The 14,204-nt window shown below is 32.5% G+C and overlaps 1 protein-coding gene across 1 annotated transcript in view; it reads left to right on the plus strand.

The window, feature by feature from the left end:
• Positions 1-14,204, plus strand: part of LOC130903643 (myosin-VIIa) — a 53,718-nt gene that overhangs the window by 14,765 nt on the left and 24,749 nt on the right. Inside the window, exon 3 of the mRNA XM_057815871.1 lies at positions 2,145-2,207. Within this exon, the coding sequence (XP_057671854.1) occupies positions 2,145-2,207 (63 nt within the window). The remainder of the gene's footprint in view (positions 1-2,144; positions 2,208-14,204) is intronic.

Raw genomic sequence — 14,204 nt, forward strand, 5'->3', positions numbered from 1 at the left:
TACCAGAAACAACGGTATAATTAATATCGTCAATTAACTTCGTAGTTTCAGCTCAGTTATCTCGTGTTCTACGACAATAAAATTAACTTTTATTCTCTGCAACCATCGACGTTAATAGGATTGAGAGTTTATTTGATTCTAATTTTCAAGAGTTGGCAAATTTGGATAATGGAAAACCTAAATGGTGCTGTTCACGTCTGGATTCTGTAGACTACAAATTTTGAAATACATTTTAAACAATGCTTGTGAAAATGAAGAGTAACGAGGTTATGAAAAACAAGTCGAGTTGAAATATTTATATTAACTGCTCTCTACTAGTTAACAGTTTTGGATTTAAAAACTTCGTTTTTCGATTTTAATCATGAAAAGAAGTCCAAAGGACAGAGATGTGGGGATCTCGTGGCTCTTCTACATATCTATTTACCTGGAAACACATTATCGAGATATTCACGGACATATCTTACAAAATAGAGATGCATATAATTATGTTGAAATAAGATATATTTATTCGGAACATTAACATCTAATCTAATCTACAGGGTTGGAAAACAAATATCTTTTGAGAGTTTCGTCAAAGAATATTGATTCTATAACTTGATTTGCTAAAATCTAACCCAAATATTCACTTTTTCTGTACGTCAGTTTTAGCTTTTTCTCATTCTCTATCGACATCATCGTTCCATAGTTCCTAGTTGATTATAAGTTGGTAACGATGCAATTATGTGCTTCAAGAAATCCTACAACTGAAGACGGGCTCATTTAGTCATTAAATATTTGCTAATTAATGATATTAGAATTATATTGAACAAAATATCTAAGTTTCTCGATCAGTACTTTTTATCGTACACTAATTCTCCATATCGAATAATTTGTGTAATGTCACTATTGTCCTTTTCACCTAATTAAACAATATTGATGGATTGTTAAATTATTAAAGACTATAGCAATACAATTTTTTTGTTTATTGTCTAGTTTAAATTTATTTTTTCAGCAATGATATTGCTGTTATTTTTTTTATACATTTTACTATATATTGTTATTATAATGAATTTCTAGAACCGCTTCGATCTTGAGAGTGTTACTATTAAAAAGAAAACACCAAAAATATTTCCTCCAGGCACGATGTCAAAAACACATGCGTTATTTGGATGACTAAATCATAATATATTTAAATTACATCATTCACTAACGTTGCTCGATTCACCATATGATTTACAATATGGTTTCTAAGTATTTTTTTCCTCGTGGGAGTAAGATAAAGAGATTGAGCACTTATTTTGTTAATTTCATTCATTAAACTTTGGATGTGTAGTTGTAAAATACCATAATAATAAAATCATTTAAATACACCGTTTTATCATTCGTCTCCAACCTCTATTTGGTTTAAGTAGATCAGTTCAGGAAATGTACATTATTGTTCATGAAAAAATTGTTACATGAAAGGCTCTTAATTTCACAAATCCTTTATAACCACCATCATTTGTACCTGCTGTCGTATCAAGGACCTAATTAAAAAATTAATATAGAAGTTGATTGTTTTTACCATCTCACATTTTCATCTAATAATGCTTGCGGGTTTTTGAGGGTTGTTTGTGTAATAAAGGCCACTGAAACTGCGTGCTACTGTCACTATAAAATTTGTTTTACGAGGGAGTGACTCAGTCGGTAAACTACTATAAACGGTTTACAAGATTTTATGTATTCCCAAAAGAAAGAAAAATTATATAAACGATCAAAATAATTTATTTTTCTGGGTCTTCAATAATAGCAATGTACAGGATAACTGTCTGTCATTACCTTAGTCATATAAAAAACAATTCGGTTTTTGGAATTGAACTATTATTTATCGGTTATGTGTAGTGCTAATGACAGTTTCATTAAACATATCATGAAAACATCGATTATACCCACTTATATCACTCTATCAAATCTATTTACTCTGGTTTCTACTGAATTAATTTGAAAATTACCTCCAGACTAGAAAGCTGTCTGATTTTAATTTTATTTTAATGTAATAATAGAAAAATGAGCAACTTTAATAATATACTAGGTAGTAATTAGCCAAAAAAGTAATTATACGAACCCCAAAGATTCGTATTTTATTTTTCAGCTTTTATACCATTGTTTTCCTTAATGAGATTTAGACATACACTGGCTCTATTCTGGTTGCAGTAAATCCGTACAAGGACATTGACATTTATAGTCAGGTAAGCTTTTTTTACAAATTTCTTGATTTTATAATTTATTAACCTTGGGATTCTACATATTTCCAATAGTTTAAAATTGTTTCACAAGAAAAATTCTCAACTTAACCAAAATATTTACTATACGAGGTGAGACAAAAATACGGTGAACAATTTTATCAAAAACAAATTAAAAAGGTATGATAAAATTTAAATTAAGTACGTGTATTCCAACGTTGAACTCATGATTGGAAGGCCTTTTTTCGAAATCTATTATTTACTATATTGTGATCTTCTCAATGTGTGGAAGAACCAGAAGTTGCACGGTGCTAAATCTGGTGAGTAAAAGGGATGTGGAGAGATAGAATGATGATAACAATTAATATTTAAAGATAGGTACATACTTTTGCTGATTTTGGGGAAAATATACGTCGAACCAGGTACTTCCATAGTATTAATTTTGATTGTTTTAAAGCTACACTCCCCTAATTGCTGCTATAAAGGGCTGTTAATTTTAGCAAACATTTAAGAGATGCCTAATGAATCAATCTTGCGAAAATAATAATGAAACATAGAAATATATGAGAGAAAGTCTGAAACGAAAATGTGAAGATTGAAATTGGAATTAAAACATGAGAATTTAGACTAATGTTTATTTTTTGGACCCCAATTTAGATGTTTTGTCCAATCTATTAAAAACATATCTTTAAGATTATGTATTAGATTTTGTAGAGGTTGGACAATTAACATTTTTCGATTTTTTATCATTCAAAATTTAAATTGTTTTCATTATAAATATCACAGATTCGATTGCAAATTTTTCTCCCATATCTATTTGAGAGAGAACTTCATTTTTAAGCTGTTTTTTTATGTTCTACTCCCTAAATGGAACTTAACATTTTATTTCTCATTTTTGCATTATAAGTATAAATCATAGTCAACTCAAGTGAACATTTCAGCGTCTAGAAAAAGAGTGGAACTCTAGGTAATTGTTTCCTTTGATGAAATCAGGTTAACCAAAGAAACATAGCATTTTTTAACATGTCTTCAAATCTTAGTAGTACGTGTTCTATCAAGTAAGCGAATATCCCATAATTTTCTTCTAACCCCGTCTGACATAAAATTAGACAGGCGAAATTAAAGCTTTGTACACAAACGGATGGGAAATTTTTTGTCAATGTTGATATAACAATTGCGTTCGTTACAGTTCTTGAACAAAAAACGTTTCTCACGGTTTTTAAAGGAAGCACAAGATTTGTTTTATTATGACCTTTCATTCTTCACGCTAAAACTAAACAATAGTGTAGAGTTTTTTTTGTTTTCAACAAAGCTTAAGTTCATCATTCGTATTTGAACAAATGAAATACATTTTGATTGATCGGATATTTATGTATATGTTTACAAGACCTATCTGTTGATTGCTTGAATAGACTTGGTGTGGTCGTGAGGAATTAAGTTGTGAGCAATTGCCTGTAATTCTAATTAAGTGGTTACAGGTAGTTTGATCTGTATATTGAATGTAACAATTATAACGTTTAAACTAATTTCATTTTAAATATTAGGTATATATATATGGGTGCGGTTATATCGATGTTTTGATTGACACAATTGACACAAAATTTATTCATAGTTTCGCAAGTCACGGTGTGCTATAATGTACACTTGTTAAGACCTTTCGACATGAAGTAGAGTAACCTACATTGCGATGTAAGACGCAATATGTCTTGAGGATAAGCATGCGCCGTTGAATCTCAGTTGATTGATTCCTGCAAGATCCCGAAATGCAATATGAGGCGCAATATGCCTTGATGACAAGTATGCGCTGTGGGAGCTCAGCTGATCGATTCCTGCAACTTTATCGGTTTGATGTCATTTTGATTGCACGCATGTTGCTTCTAGGGACAAATCTAGTTACTTTTGATTTAACCAAATATTAGTCAGGTCAACTGATGGATTGGGGGGGGGACTTTTGTAATACTAACCTTTTTAGTATTCTGTGGTAAATCTGACGGGTATCAGGATGATTAGTCTTTAGGTTAAAATAATGTGTCGTAATTACTTTGTTCGTATTTTGTTTCTAAACAGTTTTCAATAGAAAAATATGCAAAAAAGGCTTTGAAACGTCTTTTATCCGTTAATTTCTATGAATGTTGATTCTATAATGTAAGGACAGTAAAAATCAACTATGTTCAACCACAGCAAATTGTTTTTTTCATTGTCATAATTACACGACAAGAATCACAATAAGAAAGAGCGAACAATTAAGTCATACAGTGATGTCAAGGACATAACCTAGGATTGCGAACCCTCCTCTTCGTTTCGAGCACTCCTGTGCTGGTTTCTTATAAAAAATACAGATTCAAATAGGAAAACTCACCTGCCTAAAGTAGAATAAAAGGTACTTCAGATAAAAAACGACGTATGCACGTTTAGACTTGTTTATCAAATAAATGTTTCGTGAAATACCGTGGCATAACATTTTTAGCAATGTTTCAAGTATTTCAAGAGCTTCCATCGTGCAAATTTTACTCATTACATAAATATATAATGAAAAACTTTCATCGTTAGAGTTTTGGATTAGATTAGATAAAACAATACTGGTAAACATTTTTGATTTGCTATACTGAATATCTGTTAACATTTTGTCAGATGTAGTGAATTTTCTTTTGATGTTAGTTAAAGCTTCATTAATGAATACATTTTTGTAGATTTGGGGTACACATATACCTACTTGGTTTTAACTTGGGAGCGGAAAATATATAATTCAAAATAATTATCTAAACATCGAATATAATATGTTACCTTGATTATTTTTTACATAGTTATTTATTTATCGAATAATGTTTCATCGTAGGAAACGGTGATATAAAGTCATAAGTTGAAGATAATGTTGAAATTGATAACAGTTTGCAATCAGAAAGGAAATCCGGAAACCACATTGATGCTTTAACGCTTGAAACATTTACTGTTTTGTTTGTTTATTGCCCCAAATACGACAGTTTTGCCCATTAATGAAGCCATCGAGGTGACAATCACTGAAAATGATTTTCGGCAGGTTGATTAAGGATTAAGGATCCAATTGGTAAATTTCCTTCGCTCTTAATGGTCTACTGGCAGAAGTTGTTGCGTTAACTGGATTTTGTAGGCACGCAGCTGTGAATCTCTAGTGAGAATTCGCTAAAGAGTCAAATTCTTTGCCCGATGACGAATTGACGTCTCTGGACTTTCTGACACACTCACGAACTGCCGTGATTTTATGTTCCGAACGAACTCTACAAGCTCCGTATCGTGTGTTCTAAATTACGAATCGAACTAGTACTTTCAAATTTTTTTACAGTAGATACATGATTTCGACCGAACGTTGGACGCACTTTACAATTAGAGGCAATTAAACGATTAACATTTTGATAATAATTTTTGACAATCAGAATACGTTGTTCTATAGTGTAATGCTCCATGTTTACTAACTCCCAACTGTCAACTTTCAATCTGTCATTATAATTATGTGACATGACTATTAAACATGGCGCGCAATTCAAATCTTGAGCTCTTATTGAAACACCATTTAGTTTCACAGAAAAAGTATAGAACGGTTAAATCAATCATACCGGCCAGTAGAAATCACGAAAACGAGATATAATGGAAATGGAACCATCAGAATTTCGGTTTTAGGTCGCGCAGTACTCTCCGTTGCTGCATTCCATGTTGTCCAGTCCCAATTAGTAGAGTTGAGGTAGGAGGTGGTCGTTAAGCATTACTTTGTAGCGCTCGCCGTTTATAGTAGTCGTTTTGCTAGCGGCGTCTTCGAAAAAGTAAGACGTCTCCAACGTAAAAACCGACTAACTTTTTGGTGTCCCTTTAGCAATAATTCTGCTTATTCGAAAATCCCCCTTGGCCTACCGTATTGATTTCTGTTTAGCCTTTGGTGTTTTGTGAAGTTGCAACACGATTGCATTTGTGGTTGATTGTCAGCAAACCGTCTTGTGAAAAGCTTTATCATACCCAACGTCGTAGTTTTTATCCAAGAGTTGGTTGACGACCGGGAAATCTAAGTCTAAGGACAATAGGGATTTATGTATTATTGACGTGTATTTTGTATCTCTCTACTTCATATATGTCAAAGCAAAACTGATATTTATCACCATTTGTAAACATTATGGCATCTTCCTGTAGAGTGATGACTTATGCACCACCCGTTAGATTCTCTTATCAGATCATTAAACCAATACTAATATTAAGTGTCAAACAGATTAAACAATTCAAATAAATAATTAACGAAGGAAGTAGTTTCATAGAAGGAAAACTTGTAGTGCAATAAACATGCTGAATATTTTTACTACCCGCGAAGTTCAAATTAAATATTCCTCCGAGTAAACTCCCGGTTGTTAGCGCTTCAATCAAAGGAAGTAAACGAACATTTAAATATTAATGAAGAGAATTACTTTAAAAAATAGTCACGTATCAGGTTTCGGTATCCTGGTAAATAAAAGTAGTATATGTACCTACCAACAAAAACTACTTATTTTAATTGAGAGATGAGTGTAGACAACGGAATGTCAATCTACCGGAAATGCGTATGACACTATTTTTGGAAAATCGTATTGTGTTACGAATTTCCGTCGTGAACGGTATTTAGATAATTTATCATGGTAACTTTTCTAGTTATTTGGGTACTCATCTCCAGAAATAATCACAATATTGTACCGCAGTGAAATATTAACAAAAATTGTTCTTTCTGATAGATTGGAGCTAAAAAACATGAAGAAGAATTGTAGAAGCTACAGCTCATGTCACTGAAATCCATAAATTTTCTATAACTTCCAAAATTAATACCCTCCCGGCAGATACAATAATAGGTATGTTGAATTCAAAATCACGAAATATTTAACAATACCCTGGGATTCCAATTTTCATCAATCAATTATAATATCCATCAAAAAACATTACTTATTGACTTCTTTGCATACATCATAATTCTACTAGTCTATTCGAAAAGGTCTGTTATTTCCACCACATTCTAAAAAATCTTATCTACGGAACCGTGTCCTAAGCACTAATAAAATAAATTTGTCTTTCTGACATAGTTTTTATGCTGCGATTTCACTTGAACGCCTTTGAAAGGTATATGTACTAAAAAAAAGGTGACACATCGGAAATTTCCTTTTTATTTGTCTGTCTAACAAAGTAACGAAATGTTCTCTTAATTATATTAATATACAGAGGGAAAAGCTTTTGATTACTACTGGGGCGGGTCCCAGGATTTTCGGATAAAAAATCACATTTTATTTATCAACTGTCATTCCCATCCGTAAAACCTCGCTTTAACATATCTACCAAACAATATTTTCTGGTATTGAAATAGTGAGAATAAATATGGAGAATAGAGCGAATAACGTGGTTCGTAGCTTACTCCATGGATCTTTATCATAGAAACCATACATGAGTGTCCCACTGCATTTTCCTGATGCAAAACACCTTTTTGGGGCAGATGTAACCATTCTCATTAGCGATCCATCAATAGGTATAATATTTGTTGGTTATTTTACCGTTTTTTAAGGGGGTGTATCGCTGTAGCGCGTATCTAAAAAAACTGTGTTGGCTGACAAAACAACCTTGACATTGCGACATGTGAGTTCCCTACGCCTTGCATCCCCAATCTCTTATCGACCAAAACCATTATAACTATTATAATTGATGGTACACAGTTTATCAAAATTAGCCTTCGTTTCATTGATGCTTAACGACCACTCGAACTTCACTTCTTTTTCAATCTAGTCTACTATCAATGACTGTTAGAAACAGAAAATAATAATAAATAATGCAACTTCATCAGGTGTTGACATGAATCAAATGATGTAGTGGTTTTTAAACCATCAGGATCAGTTAACTAGTTTGGGCTTTACTTTTTAAGGCTCCTTGATTGTTGGTGCCAATTTCTTGATCCTGTGTAATAACCAAAGGTATCCTTCTGTCTTTAGATTTACGTTTGCTCTTACCAAATTTCATTGTGAAAAATTCATTGTTTATAATAATAATATTATATTAGATACAGATTCTCCATCCGCATTCTTCATAAATTTTATTTGATATCTATTGACTTATTTCCTTTACAACATATTTTGTTTAATTTTAATTCTGTTCGCGGAAAATTTTGATTGTAGATATTTTGCCTAGACGATAATATATTTTAATATATGGCAACAGAGTTCAAGTATTTAGAATTACGAAGTATGATAAAAAATACGGAGGAGTTTAATTATTATTTAAGCAATATGAAGAACTGAATAATCACGATTTTTTTTATGTTTAGATGAAAAAATATTGTTTTGTTGAAATCTCTCACAATGTAGTTTTAATAGATTATCGTAGTTCATTATAACGTGGACGGTGGATGGTTTTGTATTTTCTTAGAATTCAGTTAAATATACCAACAATTTTCTACTGTACAAACGATTCAACTCCTAAGATCATCAATTTTTCTCCTTTTTCAATTTATTCTGACATTTTTATCATATTATAACTTTGATGTTGATGATAAACTACTTATGCTAAGAGGTTGCGGGACATGTATAAAACGTATTGCCTATACGGGATGCGAATTGTTGATGAAATATGGAAGGAAATCCATTCTTCTATTTCACAGTCGAGACATCAAGTTTCATATGTATTTTTGTGTGCAAAATAATGGTATTTAACAAAATTTTATAACATTTGGTCAATAGAATGATAATATTTTGAATTGGTAATTTTTATCATATAATAATATTTGTTATAGAAGTTTACCTTCAGTCACTGAAGACGATAACTTGGTTGTCGAAACGCCCGTCAGATAGTGTAATTTTGAGTGTTAGTGTGGTGGTATTCAGTATGAATATCGCCAACGGTTCCCGAAATTCCAACATAGAAGTTCGGTTTAATTTAAGGCATTCAAATATCTTCATACACCGATTTAAGTCTTTGTATTGTTAGAAAAACTAAAGTCGTGCTTCGTAGCTATCTAGTTACACAAAAAACGTATTGAATAACAACAAAAATATGCAAAATTATATTAGAACAGGAGGCTTGGGCCTTCAACAAAATCTTTCATTACGTACTCCTCGGTTCTCCAGTCCATGGAGGATCTTAGCCTCCTTTATCGATCCCTCTCCTTGTTTTATTTTATAATTTTTATTCTTCTTCCTTCTACCTCATCTAACTACTTCTTCTGGGATATACAATTTCACTTTTTCTTTTACTTTTAATCTTTAGATCTACTTAACAAAATCTACCTTGTAATCCCAACTTCATCGGTAACATTTGGTAAAGTGAGGTACAGTGGATTTCATTTATTACGACCTTAATTAAGATGTAGCGACTGTTTTTGATGAACAATTTGAAACAAATTCTAATAAATCCCAAGCATGCATTACGACTGGAATTTGTCTTGACAATTAAACACCCATTGGAGATTATAGATTGTTTGGGGACTCATTTTGGCTTCTTAGCCACTCTGCACCTATATCTAGCCCTTATTTTATAAAAAACTCTACATCACATTGTATTACTTCTAAAGGAGACTGTTTTTCTGGGGTTTTTATATCTCACTTCCAAAGGTGTTAGCACTACTTCTTCCAGGTACCTGAGCTTTTTTATGGAATAGGTAGGTCATTCGCAGAGGCACTTTGCTTTTTTCAAGACTCACTCGCAAAATTTGCAGTTGCCGTCCTCTGTCGTGCTTATTGTACAAGGTGGTATTGGAGGGACGGGGACCCATTGGAAGAGCGACTACTAATGTCATTTCTGAATATCTAATTATTTAGCCATCCATTAAGTTAGTTATAGACGTAAATCTCATTAGACCACAGTAGGGCTCTGGTCCTGAGTATGGAGTCGTTGCCTTTTTTTGGCAAAGCTGTATCCTCATTTCCTGGTATACCCTAGTGTCCTGGTAGTCATATAAGATTTACTTTGTTTCTGTTAGCTGATATTTTTAGTACACTCCTACGCTAGCCTTCAAGGCTGCTTAGCTATCAAAGAGAATGTGAAGTTTCTATCCAAATACTCTCGAATACATTTGTTTTTTGCCAGTAATTCTACCGTTGTGTCCATCATGCTATGCATTAGGTCCATTGTTTTCCACACCCATTAAAAAGTGCAATATTCGTATGATGCATCATATATTACTTTAGGTTCTAGACTCTACACTTTAGAGATCTTGATGAACCATTCAGTTATTTAACTGAAAGTGAACAAAAAAATAAGAATGCACCCTTTATTTTAGAAAAAAGTTAATTTAAGTGTGTTACAGAAATTGAAAGCAATTCTTCAATTAAACCTATAATACTAGCAACGGTAACAAGGTCTTTAAAAAATAACATTAAAACAAAAAACTTAAGGATGTACTTATTTAATCAATTTGCGGTATTATTGGAAGGAAGAAACATATTTACATAATTGATAAAATAGGGGTTATTATTTGTTATGCCACAATCTACAATATCGTGAGATTATTTTAGTTTTGTATACACTGTCATTCGGTTAAAACTAAGGCGTATGTAACATGAATAAATGAAAAATCATACAACCTAGTTAATTGTTACATAATTCGACTTCAAAAATAATACCAATAACTAGTTATTTCATCTAATTGTAAAATTAATTTTCATACGTTGTTGATAACTTTCTAGAAGAATCCGCTGATTGGAATTATCTGCATATTCTGGTTAAATTGAAGAGGGTAGAGTGTTCAATGAAAAAGTTACTTTACTGTAATTTTTCAACAAAACCTCCTTTTAACTTTATCCACTTAGTCCAGAGCGAGTTTGCAAGTTTGGGAACAGAAAGTATTCGGAGGGATGAAGATTAGGTGAATATGGAGGATCTATTTCCAGAAAAACTCGCGAAATTTTAAAATCTATCTATAGTAATATAATAGAATAGCCAGAGAAACTTACTTATTGAGGGAGTAGAGGAGTAGGAGGGAGCGCATCCGGAGGTAGAAGTCTCCAAGTTTGTCCCCTGGACGGACTTCAATTCTGTCGTGGGCTACCTCATTTCGGGAGTGCAGAGGTGGCGCTAAATTCAAACCTGGACATCGAAGAAAAATTTCGAAAGAGTGAGGCAGTCAATTCTGCGTTCTCCACAGCGGCGCTCGCAAACATGCAACGGAATGTCTCTCTGGGAATTTCTGACACCACTGTTCGGTGAATTCTCCATGAAGACCTTCATTTTCATCCCTATAAATTGGCTGTTGTGCAAGAATTGACTGAACCTGTCTCAAGATGCAGTCGTTTTTTTCAGTGACGAGGCTCATTTTCACATTTCGGGCTACGTCAACATCTCGTTACAGTAACATGATCGAAGAATTTTTTCTTCAAGGCCTCGAACAAATGAACCCTTAGAGGGAATCACCCATGACCGACACGCTCTCCAGATTATGACGATTGACCACGGATCATTGCTAACCTGACGAACCACATTCGTGATGCCATTGCCAACATACCCATACCCATTGATATGCTGCGAAGAGTGGAGACGAGCTTCCGAAATCGCCTAAATCAGTGTATACACAATGGAGGTCGCCATTTAACAGATGTCATTTTCAGCACTGAATGAAAAAAACATTTTATTCTGTAGAGTGTTACAAAAATGTTGTGAGGAACTGTATTAAGGTCAGATTTTTCATTTAAAAAAAGTGCAAAGTAGCCCCCTCTAACGGTAAATTTTTTCAGACCTTAAGTGATAATAGGTCATTTCTCTTATAGGAAAATCTAAAAATATATCTTATTATAAATGTCGGTGATTTAATAAATAACTGTATTTCATAAATCATGTACTTCAGTCGGTTAACGCCCAAAATACACATAGGATTAAAATGACCCTTCGGTCTTGGCGCCTAGTTTACATGTTGTAAAAAGTACATTAATCCTTTAGCGCCCAAATTACACCCGCCCTTCATGGCGCATCAATAAAATATTGATTTGTGGAAAAACTGATTCGTGGTCATTTTTCTAAATGGAAATTAATATTATCAATTTCAATGAGATTTGAAGATATTCATTGTAGTGCCGGATGTTCGGTACGTAGAAACACTCTGTGTCAGAAAAATGGTCTATTGTTATCAACTAAAACGTGAGGTCTACAACAGTCCTTAAATTTGTTTATTTATAACCATTTGTACAAGAAACCGATTATTGTTATAAATATGTATATAAACAACTCATGCTGTCACCAGCTGTTGGCTAACAGAACAATAAATCGTAAATTCAAAAATAGTAGGTAAATTTACTGTATTGTAAATATTTCGTTGTGCTCAAGAGTACCAGTTTTCAAACAGGGTGTCAATGTCTGAGTCAGTAAAGCGTATAAATGATGTCTTCATGCATGAAGTTATATAAAAACTATAGAAAATTACATGAAATCTTGTGGTAATTTTTAAAGAATCAAAATGTACATAAAAAATGGCGTTAATTTGTTTCAATTAAAAACGATACAAATCAATTTTATTAACTGCGAATTCCAAAAACCTAAACGAATACAAACAGTTATGAAGTAAAAAAACCAACTTTAGTTCTTAGAGATAAGATAATGAACTTATCTGGAGAAGGCGGTCTTGCTGCGGTTTTCAGATATGATCTAGCGGTTGGTGTTCTGCCTTAGCCGTGACCTAATAGCTGTATGGATGCGAATAAAATCGAGAATATGTTCGGAAACCGCTGAAGAAGGAAACGGTTAGGTAGAACAAATATGAGTATTATATTGCTATTAGGAAATGCGATATATTGTAATCAAATTATTTTTTCGCTCGTTGGTGTTTTATCTTCAAATTTCAATTCAAAATATATTGATTATTTAATGATGTGTCTCATTTTGTGAAATAAAGTTTGTAAACTTCTACATGATTCGAAAGACAACGATTTGAAAACTGCAAAATAGAAATAAGTGTGTCTTCACGTCTTGACCACATGTTTACACAACACGTGATTAAAAATAGTTTTATAATGACAAAGTTTTTTTTGAATATTCAACTCATATCTTTATTTAAAATTGAGCAATTACTAGTTTTTCTGTTATTTAGTTTATATATCTATATAATATACAAAAGAATTTTCTATGAAATCTGATAATTACGTCATAAAATTGGGAAATCTAACCTCACATAACCTAATTTAATATAATCTAACTTAACCTAAATTAACTTAACGGACTTAACCTTTCCCCGTCTTCAATTCACCACTAAAAATGGGAAAAATTTACGAATCTCTTAAAAACTCGTTTAAAGGAATCCTCACAATTTCTTTTATTTAAATAAACACAGTTATGCTCAAGTGGAGTGAGAGCTTCATGAATATTATTTAGTTTTATTTATTCAGTTTAATCCAAATGGTGTTGTGCGCTTTTGACAGATTAGAGAATGCATTACAAATATTATAATTGTAAGTAACATCGCTAGAGGCTGATTTACATTGACTTAGAGCTAGCACCACTGGACTCCGGCGCTGCGGAGTTTGCAATGACATCCAGTTTGCATCCTTCTAGAATAAGTGTTTCTCAAAATAGAAAGAAATTAAAAACATTGTCTAAAATCTTAGGGCGTTATAATAGACGATTTGACAGATATAATTGAAGAAGAAAAAAATATAGGTTAGAAAATGGATTAATGGCAGATGGATTTCTGGGAGATCGATTTTACATTATATATTTTGAAATGCAGTAAACGATATATTTTTGTGAAGGTGATTTTTTGGTTCCAAATTCCATAAGAATTCGGAGAAAAATATGTTTGAGAAATTGGAAAAATTGAATATTTTATATTAGAGAAATTGAGGAGACTAGTGGAAATGACTATCTGAAAAACCGAAAGGAAAGTAACTTTGGAGGGTAGTAGTTGTAACAAATTGAACATAGGAAAAGGTCTGCGATCAGGAAACCCGTTATCCATAACCCTCCTCAACTTAGTTTAGGAAGTTAGAAAATTAGAAAAATTCAAAGCATATTTAAGACAATACTGAACACACTGTTTCTACTACCACTACATCAACA

Source organism: Diorhabda carinulata, chromosome 1 (assembly GCF_026250575.1).
Source record: "Diorhabda carinulata isolate Delta chromosome 1, icDioCari1.1, whole genome shotgun sequence".
In the NCBI taxonomy this organism is placed as follows: domain Eukaryota; kingdom Metazoa; phylum Arthropoda; class Insecta; order Coleoptera; family Chrysomelidae; genus Diorhabda; species Diorhabda carinulata.